The 14412-nt window shown below is 38.6% G+C and overlaps 1 protein-coding gene across 1 annotated transcript in view; it reads right to left on the bottom strand.

Moving 5' to 3' along the window:
* malrd1 (MAM and LDL receptor class A domain containing 1) overlaps nt 1-14412 on the bottom strand; it is a 63389-nt gene that overhangs the window by 36730 nt on the left and 12247 nt on the right. The window contains 12 exon segments of the mRNA XM_055006943.1: nt 180-468; nt 2757-3004; nt 3110-3323; nt 4757-4867; nt 4981-5137; nt 7003-7159; nt 7318-7497; nt 7592-7679; nt 8941-9386; nt 10754-11121; nt 11709-11814; nt 13988-14140. Coding sequence (XP_054862918.1) covers nt 180-468; nt 2757-3004; nt 3110-3323; nt 4757-4867; nt 4981-5137; nt 7003-7159; nt 7318-7497; nt 7592-7679; nt 8941-9386; nt 10754-11121; nt 11709-11814; nt 13988-14140 — 2517 coding nt within the window.

The raw sequence follows: 14412 nt of genomic DNA, 5'->3' as shown, positions 1-14412 counted from the left end.
AAAGAAATACCATTATTAAAAAATCCCATTTATACGAAACATAACTTACCTAGTCCTCTGCAATAACTCCACGAAAAAAGTTGAACAACGAAAAATGAGCAGGGATCATAATTAACAGAAACAAACATCGAAACACATAAATGAGCCAAGCATGAATTAAACAAGAGCAAACTTTGTACCTGCAGGAGGCGGAGGAGTGCTGTCCGTTAATGCATCAGAGGAGGCCAGAAGACACCCTGGAGAGAAAGTAATGTCATCCAGGTAGATGTCACGCTTCGGACTTGGGCCCACCTTGCCCTCGAACATGACCTGGAAGTCTCTGGCGCTGCTCAGCGGGACCTCTCTCAACTGCCAATAGTTGCCCTGATCTCCCGTCAGGTTCAGCAGGAGATGGAGACGTCCTTCGGTTTTGCTGAACACGCTAAGGGTCCCGATACCATCTCCAGACATGTGAAAGTAGAAACGCATCTGATCAAAGGAAAAAAATTAAAAATGCATCAAAAATCTGACATACTGAGTGATTTAATATTTCCCACTATATTACAACAGTCTGGAAAATTACCATGCATATATAATTACTAACTCCTGACTATAATGAAGATGTGATTGAAAATTTAATGTTTACATTACTTTTTCTAAATAATGTGTTTTGGGCCACTTTCTTTTCCATGATTTTTTTTCTGATTTCCTTTTCCCTTATTGCCATTAATTATGATACATATTACAGCGAGAAAGAAAATATATGGGCAAACCAAGGTAACGTAAGGAAAGGCAGGTTTTAATCCACTCAGGCAGTCACAAAATCAATGCAGTTTTACTTTCAATCCTTGTCTTTGTTGAAGCATGGAGACAAACTGTGTTTCTCCATCACGCAGCGCTGAGGTAGTGATATGTTTTATGAGCTTCCTTTCCAAACAGAGGTATGAGCTACAGCTGCAGAGTTACTCCCTCACTCTCAGGAACGAGAGCAGCCGTCCTCTCCTTCTCACTTCCCTCCCTTCAGTTTAATTGGTGCCTTTTTGTGGGCTGTGTGATTGATTGGCAGGTCAGCAGTGGGATAAGACAGACACGACACTCAGAGCAAACTGGGCAGTCAATCAAGAAATCATTTCCGGTGGAGCATCAGGCTGACAGCTGGGAGGACACAAACACACACTACCAGCGATCGTACAAGCACACACACTCAGTTTCTAATTGCCTATTTAGCTACATCAGATTTCAGCTGAAACTCAAAGTACAAGAAGGTTGTATGACGAAAAACTAAAAGCATATGATAAAAACTACATTTTCTTATGAGAAGACTGATATTACTACAGATAAAGCTAAGGTCAGCAGCTGATTAGCTAAGCATTTAAGACTAGAAATTTGCATATATTAGCCTGCTAGATCTCATCTATTTAACCCTCTGAGTTTCAACCAGTTTCTGGGGCCATTTTTGCTCCTGTGACATTTTTACTGACATTTTTCACTGCAGTATGAAGTCCTGCATCCTTGTAGAAACAGTACTACCATAACTAGAAGTAGAGAGAAAACTCAAGAATTCCTTTGTGCAGTATAACAAATTATAATGTCATTTGTCATAAAAATAAACTGAAGTTGAATTTCTTTGATTATTTTTTCTACAAAAATTACAAAAAAAAAATCCTGAAAGTTTGTTCTGTGACTGTTGGTTGGAGTCACTAATGACTTCCCAGTTGCACCAAGGAGTGTAGAAATTTAATGTTTTTACAGAATCTGGTTAGAGTAACTGGTTTAGGATACATGTAAAATAAAGTGATTTTGATGAAATTTCACAATTTTAAAGTTAGTTTGATCATGTCCCCAATGGAACTGCATATCACACATGATTAGTCCAAGGACCTTTGGACAGCTAAATATAGGATGGTCCTCTGCATTTTTACAGTTTCTTGTTCTGCCAAATGGTATAATTTTGGCAAATCTGGTAAAAAAAAAAAAAAAAAGAAAGCAACAACACAAAAACATCCCTTTTATACCTGTCTCCGTGAGATTGTATTTTAATGTTTACACTTGTCTGTGCATTAAACAAACCACAAATATTTTGCATTGATTAATGAACTAAGATTAATGAATTATGACTTCCACTTAACAGTATTTGAGCATATTTCCTAAAAGTCTAAATGTTGTTATTGTGAATATAACAAAAATGGTTTTAGGTTGGTCAGTGTTCAGTTTTGTTATTTCCCAGCTGATTATTATGCATATATTATATATTGCATCTATGTGGTGAACAGCTGATTTATGACCACTGCCTTCTGACTCACTGTATATATAATAAGACATAAGATCTAGATTAAACATATGTAGTATCTTTAATATGCTGTTAAAATAATGCTACACTTAGACCAATGGAAACGACAGTAGCTGATGATTCCAAGACCTCGGGAAGCTTTTTTAGCATTTGTAAGGGAGGTCAGAGGAATGCTACTGTTTTAAAGTTTTGTGTGTCTATTTTGTTTGCTTTTGGCCACATAATGTGGGCAGAACATTGTGCAAACATGACACGACATGTTTCTGGGGGACAACAGATATGGAACTGTCCTCACTTCTGAGCATATTCTTAGCAATGTATTACCAGTTTGACGAATTATGTAACAATAACTTTGTATGTAGCCATGTCTAATTGTGAAGTAATTATGTTTATTGGGCCTCAGAGCTTTGATCAAACAAATGCTCCTTAATGTATAATGCAAAATTTGCAAAAAGCTGCCTAACTTCGGCCTCGACCTTGACCTGACCTTGCACTCTGAACTCCTGCTGCTCAGTAAGGGTCCTGTTATGCAGGCGGTGTCGCCTACTGCCTGCGGGAAAGAGCTCTCCAGGTAGAGGTAATGTCCAGAGGGGTCTCTCAGCGTGTGGTCAGTTGATGGCCCAGTTCCAACAGTCGGAGTGCCGCCTGCTTTGATCAGCCAATCAAAGTCATCCTGTCGGCACTGGCGCCAGGAACAGAGGTCAAACTCAAAACTGCAGCGTCCGCTAAAGCCCTCTGAAAGACAGCAATAAAAAAAAAAAAAAAAAAAAGATCAATCCAGGATATCAAATTTTCTGCAAATTAATCTTCCGCCAGCAGCCATCAGTCAGACATCCTCACTGCAGATGTAGGGGTCCTCGTCTGAGTCATCCCCGCAGTGGTTGATGAAGTCACACAGGTTGTCTTGAGGGATGCAGTATCCATTTGCGCAGCTGTACTGCTCAGGTGTGCACGGCTGGTCTGGAGGAAGAGGAGGGGAGCAATCCAGGAAGCTGACGTCATCTATCACCACATCACCCATGTAGCTGATGCCCCGCTTTGTCCTGAACACCACCTAAGAAAGGACAACAAACCTGGAATCGATCGTCTTTTCTGACTGTCATATGAACATAGTCCTAATGAGTCCTGTTATTGTGCATGCCGCAGCAGTCAGCTGATGAAGAGCTCAGAGAGAATAGGAAAAGGGCACTTGTAGTTGCAACGATTTGCTGTGAAAAGGCCCTTCAGCATTGATCTGACTCTGGGGTCTGACAGAGGTTGACGCGTATCAGCGAAATGTGCAGACATCTTTGTATTTGATCGAAGGGGTGACTTCTCCTGTGTAACCAAGCTTTCAGCGCTGAGACTGTTTGTGGTCACACTTACCTGGAGTAACCTCGGCAGACAGACACCTTGGCAAACATCCAGCAAACTGACTGTCACGCTCGCAACTTCAGACTCATTAGACTCAATTAGACTCAATCAGTTCATCATTGATCATCAGGTAAGCAAGTCCAATTCAGCCTGCTGCAGCTGAAATTAGCCCAATAACACCGATGTGCATGTAATCTAAAAGACTGTCCTCTAGATGATTATAACAGAGAACTACCACAGTGAAATATATGTTGTGTTAAAGAGGCTCTTCGCTGTAAAATATGAAGCCTAAAACTAGAAAAAGTGGCCAATTTGTTAACTCTAAGGCCTGGAGGGCTGAAGTGGAACTTTGCTGAGAGAAGGTCAGTTTACTCATTATGGGTAGTTAGCATGAGACTTCAGCAGTCTGAGCCAGTCCCAGTTCCAGTTGCTTTAGTAAGAAATCGTTTTACTTTGTTGCTATTCCTCCACTCCTACTACTATTCAGCAAAAGACAACCAGAGGGAATTTGCTCCAAAACAAATACAGTTACAAGATTGCCGTTTGTTTTGTCTAACGCCAACTGATAAAGCCTCATATTCATTTTAATATAAATATTGGTATAGGTTGGGAACTGAGAATTCTGTCCCCATTATTTACAATAAAATTTCAATAGGAGATCATCTTTATAAACAGTACTGACAGGAAGAATGATTCAGAAAGATCTGACATAATGTTCTTAGCTTTACATACTCGTACAATCACTAAACATATCTTTCCATGTAGATATTTAAGTGGCAGAGAAGGTTATAATTAAATTAAGTTGTTTGTGTTTTGACATTTAAGACCATGCATTTTGTTTACGAGAACAAATCTATATTTTTGTCTGTGATCATAATTTATAGACTTACTAGCATTTCAACACATCATATTCGACAAGTATGGACACATGACAGCATATATAAATGGTAACAGAAAGAGCTAAGATAATAAACATGCAATATATGAGTTGGTGTCCAAATAAATCTCTGGTGATGGTGTCATTGTATAAAATGGGCATTGTATAAAAATTACTGCTTACAAAAAATATCTATTTAATCTAGGTATGAAACCCAATTAAAAGTATTTCGAAGCAAAACTAAATAGAAGACAGACCTGGAAGTTGTTCGATAAGCCCAAAAACACTTCTCCTCGTTTCCATTTGTTGCCTTGGTTACCAGCCTGAGACCAAACCTCATGAGTGACATTTCTGTGCTTCAGCAGCACCTGCAGATATTACAGAAACAACAGACATGAATAGTTCTCCATCTCAGTTCTGATGAGACCCTTTGCATGGAAATGAGTTCTATTCTCCCGCTGGCTATGTCTTCTCCTTTTACCTGCAGAGATCCCACAGTGAATCCGCTCATGTGGTACCAGAAGACCAGGGTGCACTGTGGCCCAGTGGAGGAGATGACAGGCGTCTGGAGGTCAGCGGTTTGACCGTAGCCGCCATTTGAGCTATCTGCATACATATACCAACCTGCAGGGCTGTTTCTATCAGAGGGACATCAAGAAATACAGAACAGCATCTCAAGGTTTTACAGTGAACAGAGCCTATGCATGTCTAACTATCTCTTTAGCTTGACCATATTATACATATAGAGAGAGAATCTGAGGAAACGATGGTGATTGCTTTAATGGAGTGCTACCTTTTTCTACTTACATTAAAGTGGTATACATGAGCGCTGTGCAAACACTGAAGACTTTGGTTAATCATTTATGTGATGTCTTTTGCATTAGCATCAATAGAAAATATTCTATATTAAATAATTAAAATGGAAATTTAACATTAACAAGTGTGGTAACTTCAAGCTATGAACCAATCTTGTGACCACTGACCTATAACTTCTTTGTGTACACTTTGTAATGTCTTTTTATTGTGACCTATTGACCTTTTATTGCGACCTATTGTCCTATGTTTTATTGTATGTTTCACTGTTACGGTTTTTTGTGTACTTTTTGCAGTGTGCTTTTATTGTGACTTATTCTCCTATGTATCACTGTTACGTCTTTTTTTCTTTTTACCAAGGGGCTGCGGATGTAAATTAGCATTGTTGCTATGATCCGGCATATTTACATCCATTGCTGTATAAATAGGCATTAATGTGCACTGTCCCTAAAAAATAAAGAAAGAAAGAAATATGTAAAAGCCAAATATTCTAAAGCTTCAGCTTCTCAACTATAAGCATTTGCTTTCCTCCTTATGTTACATATTTTATATATATATATATATAATAACAAGCCTAATATATTCAAGTTTTTCACTGACTATGGGGAAAAAACAGAAAGTACAAAACTATATATACACACATTTTATATTTCTTCTGTATTCTTTATGCTTTATAGAACAAAAACAAACAACAGAATAACCAAGACTAAAATTATTAGTTGTATTTCTAATGACAACAGTTCATCTTTGATCTCCTACTTATCGGCCAACAATCTAAAACAAAGTTGTCCATTAGCTTCAGTAAGATGAGTCATGCTGCCTTCACTGGTCTCATCGGTATTGTCAGATTCATGCTTACATCTGCTTCAACCTTTCACTGCTTCACTTCATCAAATTCCCATAAGAGTTGTGGCTTTGCTTTGGTTAAACAAAAAGCAGCTTCTCCTCTCTCTTTCACTCATTGCTTATAGATCGAAAGTCATTTAGAGCTGCTGTAGTAGTGAGGAAGAGACTTTCAGACAGACGGAGAGGTTGTGTAACCCTGGCTGAGAAAAGGAATTACCGAAATGTTGTGGTCAAAGTGCACTGCCATAGTCTGCTCTCTGCACCCACTCAGTAAAACACAGATAAGAACAATCAAGCTATGATCTGCTTCAGATGGGACCCACACACACTGAGTAATATGCAGTATATGTTTTCCTTCACATTCTCAAGCCAAAAGCATCAATGCATTCCAAAAGGGGTGAATTTTCCATGGAGCTTCCTTGAAGTAAGTGAATAGAAATTCTTTCTGTCTTTTTTCATTTGCTGTAATTTAGCTTGAAACGAAAGGACCAAGGAATAGTTGCTTTTTTTTTTTTTTTAGCTCATTCTGTTCAGTTAAGTTAGTCAAAATGAGTAAAAATGAATTATTAATTAGTGTTAACTAATAATAACTAGTGTTAACTAATAATAACTAACTAATAATTAACTATTTAATTGAGAAAGAATTATACATTTTCCCAGTGCTCAAAATTACATCTTGAAATTCAACTAAAATACAAAGATTTGAAATTTATTTGATTAAATCAGAAGTTGGAATCCATGACCATTTAGATTTTTTTTTTGTTTGGAAAATGACTGATCATTTATCTAACTGTTTCAGGTTTACAAATATTACTCTAACATAAACTATGTTGCTGTCACTCACAGGGTGTGGTCATTAACAGGACGGTGGTACTGCTCTCCATCGTGAATGCTCTCCCCTTGGTCAGGTGACCAGCGAAATGCATGGGGATGGGCCAAAGACGGGCGGACAATCGTCCATCCACAAGTGTCGCCGTCTTCAAAATTGCACCTTTCCTTTACTGGAGAAAGAGGAAGGCACATGAAGAAACAGGGGCAGGGCAAAGAGATGAATCACAATAAAACATGAGGAAAAGGGAGGAGAATAAAACATAGAAACACCAGAGAGGAAATGTGAAAAGAATGTTATGCTATAACGAAAGCTATATAAATGTTTTACCGCAGTTTATTTCATCTGATCCATCAGAGCAATCATGTCTGAAGTCACACACTTGACTCAGGGGAACACACTCCTTAAGTGTCTCACACACAAACTGTCCTTCAGGGCAGCTGTGGGGTGTAACGGTGGGTGCTGGGGTGGTCACTGCAGGGGCAGTGGTATTCAGTTTGGGGAGCTCTCCTACAACGAAGGGGCAATAGAATAAAACAACAAATTAACAGTGGAAACAGCACTGATTGCCCTAAAAGTTTACCTTCAGAGTGTAATCATTTACCTTCATATGGCTCACAGTTCAAGAAGGAAAGATCATCGATGGCGATGTCTCCATTAAAATCATCTCCAACTGTACCTTCAATTAAAATCTGGCGACAGGTAAAGTGGTCATAAACACACAATAAATTCAATAGACAAGTCAAGATTTAGTTGCACCAACTGCTTGTAAATCTATAAAATATAGATGGGGATGTGTGCAATAGCAACAAAGAGATATTTGCAATACAATCATGTGTAACTGTTGATTAATTAGTGCTTGGTAGCTGCCTTGGTATCTCAGCTTTTGTCTGTTATGTTCACTATTTGTTATCATTTTTTTTGTTTGTTTTTTTTAATGTCTCTGTTCAGTTATGGTTTTATGTTATTCTCTTTGATCTGCCAACGGGACTTGAGATGGAAATTAGCCGTATGGCTACAATCTCTCGTATTTACATGAAAATGTACATTAATACAAACTGTCCCATTTTAAAAATAAATAAATAAATAAAAAATGAAAAAAAAAACTTTTTCAAAATGGCAGTCAAATTCAAATATACCTCAATGTGTTGTTGATTTTTTTGCCTAATACAGTTAAAGTATTCATTTTTAATGCATTGGTCATGTTGAATCTCAGTGCATTTTCAGTATTAGTATGTTGATGCAACTGACAAAGTTGATGTTTGATCATTAGATGTTGTCATTTTCTGGCCATGTGCCCATTTAGTCTGAACTAAATTCATTAGTGCCACTTTTTCCCACTTCAACCCTTTTGCAGTCAATTAATTTGCCAAACAGAGCTGCTGTTTTCAATGCCACAGCAGAGGAAAAGTCTTTAAGTGCCTGTCAGGTTATACTCACTCATGAGTAATGACAACAGAACATCCATCTTGAGGGATCGATGTTGAGCAGTGAAGCTATTAAATAGATCTTCATCATGCAATGCTGGAGTCCACAGACTCTTTGCTTCACTAGCTCTTCATTGTTGCCTGCCGAGGAACTGTGTTTACCTGGAGCTCATGTCTGCACGTCTGTCTTTAAATACACCGCTGGGACTGAATGCAAATGATGCACAGTGGAATGTGAGGTCATTTTATAGTGTTTAAACTAAGATTTGCACCTTAACCAGTGTGCAACGCAAATAGTTACATTTCCCCCTGCACTGTGTATAAGTAGAGCATTTAGATATTTACGATAGGATAGAGCAGGATAGCTTAAGGTGATGGCTATTTAACCATCATATCCAGGGACAAGACTTAAACCAGAGTACTAATGTGGAGCCAAACCTACTAAGTCTTATATAATTAAGCAGAAACCTAAAACATTTAATTCCCTCTTCGGTATCAGTTTCTGGAGCATTATATCCTTCCTTACCTGGAAAGGCCGAGCACTGGTGAGATAGAGAGTCTTGCGGTGCCATATGTTTCCTTGGTCTCCATATCGTACCCACAGCACGTGACCACGGCCTGTAGCGTAAGTCCTCATGTACACTGCCAGGCAGAACACATGCGACCCGAACATGTGGTAATGGAAGCGGAAAACACAGTGGTGGCGGGACTTGGACGGGTCCTTCCCATGCTGGTGGGTGGGTTGGAAGACTCTGCTCAGCAACACAGCCGTGTCTCTGAACTCCTGGGGGACAGAGGACTCGATGTAGAGGTAGTGGCCATAAGTGGTGCCCCGTGTGTGGTCCTTCCAGGGGCCTGTATTGAAGGATGGAGTCGGGCCTTGGATGCGGGTCCAGTCAAACATATCTAATCCACTCCGTTCCTGTGTCCAGCTGCACAGTCCTTGTTCAAAGTTACACTGCAGCGCTGGAGCTACGAGACATGAAAGCTGATTTTAAGTAGAGCCAGAAATAAAACATAAAACAGCTACAGCAGGATAGAATAAATACAAGACAAGTAACCACAACACTTAAGATGAGTTTCTAGGTACTTCTACTTACCAGTACTTTACACCTCTATTCTAGTCTAAAATTGTTTAACTCTATAATGGCAAGCTATTTTCCAGATTAAAAGTAAAACTAAAAGGTGATCTTTTAAAATATTATGAAGCTGTATAATATAGAACGGCAAATTTAGCTCCATCTTCCCCAGCAACAATAATAAAATACTACTTAGATATCTATAGCAATAGTATATCACTCAGAGGGGCCATTTTATGGCATTGTAAATTACTTACACCGAGCTCTACTGATTTAGCATCAACGGTATAACTTTTTCAAATTCAGAAAGGTACTAAAATCAATGCAGCAGACCCAGAGAAGTCATCTTTTAACTCCATGCAGTCTTTTTGCTTGTCAACTCCTGGTGCCTACATTACCCACAGTGTAGTTCGACCACCAACAGTTCCTTTTAAGATTATGCTGTTAAGCTAGTAGCAGCTAATATAGCCTCAAGCTACTAGCTTCAAGCAGAGTTATAGCTCCTTGTGGAGCCACAAAAGGCTTTACACAATTTTTTTTTCACATTTGCTGTAATACTACCAAAGACAGGCACACCGACTTTGATGCGGGAAATCAGTGGAGAGTCCTTTAATGGAAAGGATCCTAATACAGTCTCCCTTCATGAATATTTCCCCAAAAAGCATGAAAAATGAATACAAATTCGTGAGGTAAAGTTCTTTTTCTTTTTCCCTACCTCCCTTAATAATTTTATTTAACTTATGATCCTTTGGAATGGAGCAGCCTCAAGCTTTCATTGAAACTATAATAAAGTAAATAAACAAGCAACATCTTCAGCCAGCTACAAAAGGAAATGCTACACCCATAAGGTTCCTCAATACTTTTTTATATCTAAGTGAATATCGGAGAGTCTTCGGTCATTAATGGGCCATGAACTATGTGATTTGGAGGTGAGAATAAAAACCTGAGACTCTACATTGGTCTCTGAAGAAGACTCTTGAATCGAAGGTCAGACACCTTCAGGAAACAAAAAGTAATTCTAGTTGAGTTCTGTCATAGCTCTTAGGATTACCAAACCATGGACGACTAACATGCAGATAAAAGAAGATAATATTTCCATCTTAGAGACCATTTATGAGTACTTTGACTTTTGTTCCTTTTAGCATACTCCACATATAAATCTTCAGTTTCAATTAGTACTTTTAATTAGTTTTAAGGATCCGATTACTTTTTCCAGTACAAAATATTAAAAAATATAGGTAATATTATTGAGATACTCACAACATCCCTCCTCATCTGATTCATCCCCACAATCATCCACAAGATCACAGAGCTGCAGATGGTCTACACATGCTTTAGTGTGCACACAATGGAAATGTGTGTGATGAGGACACTCTGCCACCGCTGGAGGCATCGAACAGTTCTTGAAGGTGATGTCATCCAAAGCGGAGATACCATCAAATATGCCGAGACTGATTTTAGCCACAGCAATCTGGAACGGCTGGGTGATGCGTCCTAGCTGTACGGTGACCTGGTTCCAGTGGGTTCCTTGGTCATAGAACGTTCTCCATATGACAGTATTGTTTTGAACTCCATTGATTCGAAGGTACATGTCAGCAGCCCCCAAAGATATACCCGAGTTATAATGCCTGAGGGGGATAAGAAAGAGATGGAAGCTAACATTATACTGACAATAATTTCCAGCACAGCAATGTGTGCATTCTGTGGTGTGGTGTAATGCTTTTGAAATGATTTTCTCACTCCAGATAGTGTAAATCTCAGATTCCTCTCATGATAATGCGTAATGCTTCCTCGACGTAATACATGATGACTTTTGCTAACTCTGTTGATAACCTAAAATTTATAAACCTCCTGCACTTTCCTGCCAGGAGAATCCCAATCACCCAGTGGGAAATTCTAATCTGTCATTTGATATAAACTTTAAGGGGCCACAAAACTGTCAGAATATGACAGATTCGTATGTGGATCATCTCATTGTGTGTTACAGTGAGATAAGGGAGATGCAAAGCGAGCAGCGCTGAGACAGTTGAAATGATGGTTGGATGAAAGAGAGGAAGATCAAAATACACACAGACGTTGAGAGACTGGAAATGGTCCAAAAGTGTGGGTGAATCTATACATGGAATAATGCTGCTTATGAGAATAAAACATGCTGAACAACTTTATCGGTCTGCAAAAGAAATGAAAGTTGGTAGAGGGAAGCAGGCTGTCTCACCAGAAGGTCATAGTGCAGCCGGAGGCTGACTGCTGGAACCAGGGACTTCGGAGAACCGCTGGTGGACATAGACTGCTGCTGTTCTTCAGTATAAACATGAAATGACCTGCAGTGAGTGAGATGTTAATTAATATTCAAACCATATTCAGCATCTGCTTTATCTAAGTTCTGCAAATAAGTTTTTCCACTACACAGACTGTGAGTCACCTTTACAAAAAAAAAAGCCGCAACTGTTACGGAAGCAGACAGTTGAGAGTTTCATTTACTAAACGCTTTCCCCACATTGTTGTTGTTGTTACCAGATGGGTCCATTTTATCGACCTCTCCCTCTGGGATTGTTGCGCATTAAAGTGTCTCACGTATACGAATTGAGGGATAAATAAAACATATATCCTATCCACTGACGTTGCCTTGGCAACAGTGTTTTGTCTTGCAAATAGCAGCTCAGAGAAAGCCATTTCATCTCACACCAATTACCAAATCATGCTGGCTTGCCAACAATATCTAAATATGACCCCTTTTAGTTGGCCAAGAACACATGCAAGTATAGTTAGATTTATAACCATACATATCTTTTCAAATGTAAAAGGAAAGTGCAATATCTACCAACATAATAATTTCTTTCAGCATTTGTCTTTCTTTCTTCTAGAAGACAACTTAATTTGTCTTATTTGCAGTCCATAGTTGCTGGGAATTCAATTTAAAACCAGCTCTATTTTTGCTAGGTGTCTATCATTAGTATTTATGCTAAAAGCATTGTAAGAACATAGTTTTAAATAACTGATAAAAGTGTGAGACTTAAAAGTACCTTAATCACAACATGTCACCTAAATTCCACCAAAGCTGAGGTGACAGTAACTGAAATCTGCTAAGCGACCTAGTTTTAGCAAGTTTTTAGCTCTCTTGATTTTTGCTCTTTATCTCATGATAAAGAGCAAAAATTTCAGCCACCTATTCAATAAAGTTAAGTGAAATAAATCAGTTTAACGAGTTATCAGTTCATCAGAACTGATATTTTCCACTTACAGATGGCTGGAAGGACAAATTAAATGTAAATAAATAAGTAAATGTAGTTTTAGCTTTAGCTATGGGTAGCCATGACTCTCTCAGCCAGCAAGTTAACATTTTTATCGTGTAATAAAGAATTAAATTAGACTAGTTTCGCACCAAAATCTGATTATTGTCTAGTTTATGTAAGTGTACAGCTGCTTGTATCTGTATTAAACAATTAAAATGTGCAAATACATAAAACTTCATGTCTGTGGTGATAGCAGCACGCTCTATTGTGATTACAGGCAGTGCTTTATTATTGTTTGCAAAATTTATGCTGTATGTGTTTGGTATAGCTAAAACATTTATTTATATATGGAAGCAACACTGTAATTCATCTGATCAAGTCCTGACTTTCTTAATTACCTAGTTTTTTCCAAATATGTACATAAGATAAGATAAGAGACAGTTATTGTGTTTTGCCTTTGTCTGTGAAGGTAAAAACTATTTAAAAAAGGAATATGAAAAATGACTCCTGGTCTATACTAGGGTATGAACAAACAGCTTTCTTAGCTGATATTAAACGTCTAACTGCTAAATAAGCTCTGTTTAAACAGCCCCATATATCGGCACATTGTTGCAGACTAGATAAGTCTTTGAATGGTCACAGTCATATTTTCTGCATCTTCAAACAGATGCACCCATCAGGATACATGTCATTTCACAAAGCTTCCGTTTAGTCTCTGCACAGCCTCGAAATCTAAACCTAACAGAGCGTCTTTTCTCAGCATGTTCGTACAAAAACAGCAGATGGTGCCTGCATGGAGTCAGCCTGCAACAAGAACTCCTTGTTAAATCCACGCCTCGAAGAGTTAAGTCTGTTCTGGAGGGTAAATGTGTAGAAAAAGTCTAAAGATGTAATGAGGCATAATATACAGTGACATGCTGTGGTACATACGCCCAGAAGAAACTATTGTAGTGTGTCGTTCATTTCAATGAATGATGTTACCACGCAGAATGGGTACAGCATATGTCGATCTGCTTTCTATTATTCAGATGGCTGAGAAAGCATTTCTCCATGAAGTGCTTATCTCTCAAAAACACAGACGAAGGATTTTCTTCTGCAAAACATCGATTTAATCTGTCAATAATATAATCATTTTCCAGTTATTTCTGACCAAACATCCTGGACTCAGTGAAATCGCTTTATCAGCTCATCACATTTCTATTTTTATTTGCGCTGACTGTACACGTCACATGGTGCTGTGTATTTGTAGGGTGACCCCTACCTTCACTGCTGTTAGTGGAGTGGTCCAGTGGTGGTGGGTGACCGTAGTATTCTGGAGAAACCTCCATAGACGTGCCCTTGAACCAGTCGAAGCCGTCGCCAGGGGTGAGCTCATACCAGCCACAAGATCCACCTTCAAAGTCACACTCAGAGGCTGATTGAATAGAGAAATATAGGAAATTATTCATTTGTGACCTTAGAAACAACATTTTGAGCTTTGTTAGTAGCTGATTTTCAGTCACATGAGAAGATCTTTCTGAGAGGACTGAGTTCTACACTTTTCTGAGCACAGTTCAGATCAAAAGTTCCACGATGCTGACTAATGGGTCTTGTGGTGGGATTGTTGTGTCAATAGCTGTTTTTAAGGCCAAGAATGAAATTAAAATCTAAATTTTTCAACTAACGTGGCTGAAAAGTTCCATGACA

This window comes from Amphiprion ocellaris, chromosome 22, assembly GCF_022539595.1.
Source record: "Amphiprion ocellaris isolate individual 3 ecotype Okinawa chromosome 22, ASM2253959v1, whole genome shotgun sequence".
NCBI classification, from domain to species: Eukaryota; Metazoa; Chordata; class Actinopteri; family Pomacentridae; genus Amphiprion; species Amphiprion ocellaris.
This window is presented reverse-complemented; position numbering and strand designations above follow the sequence as displayed.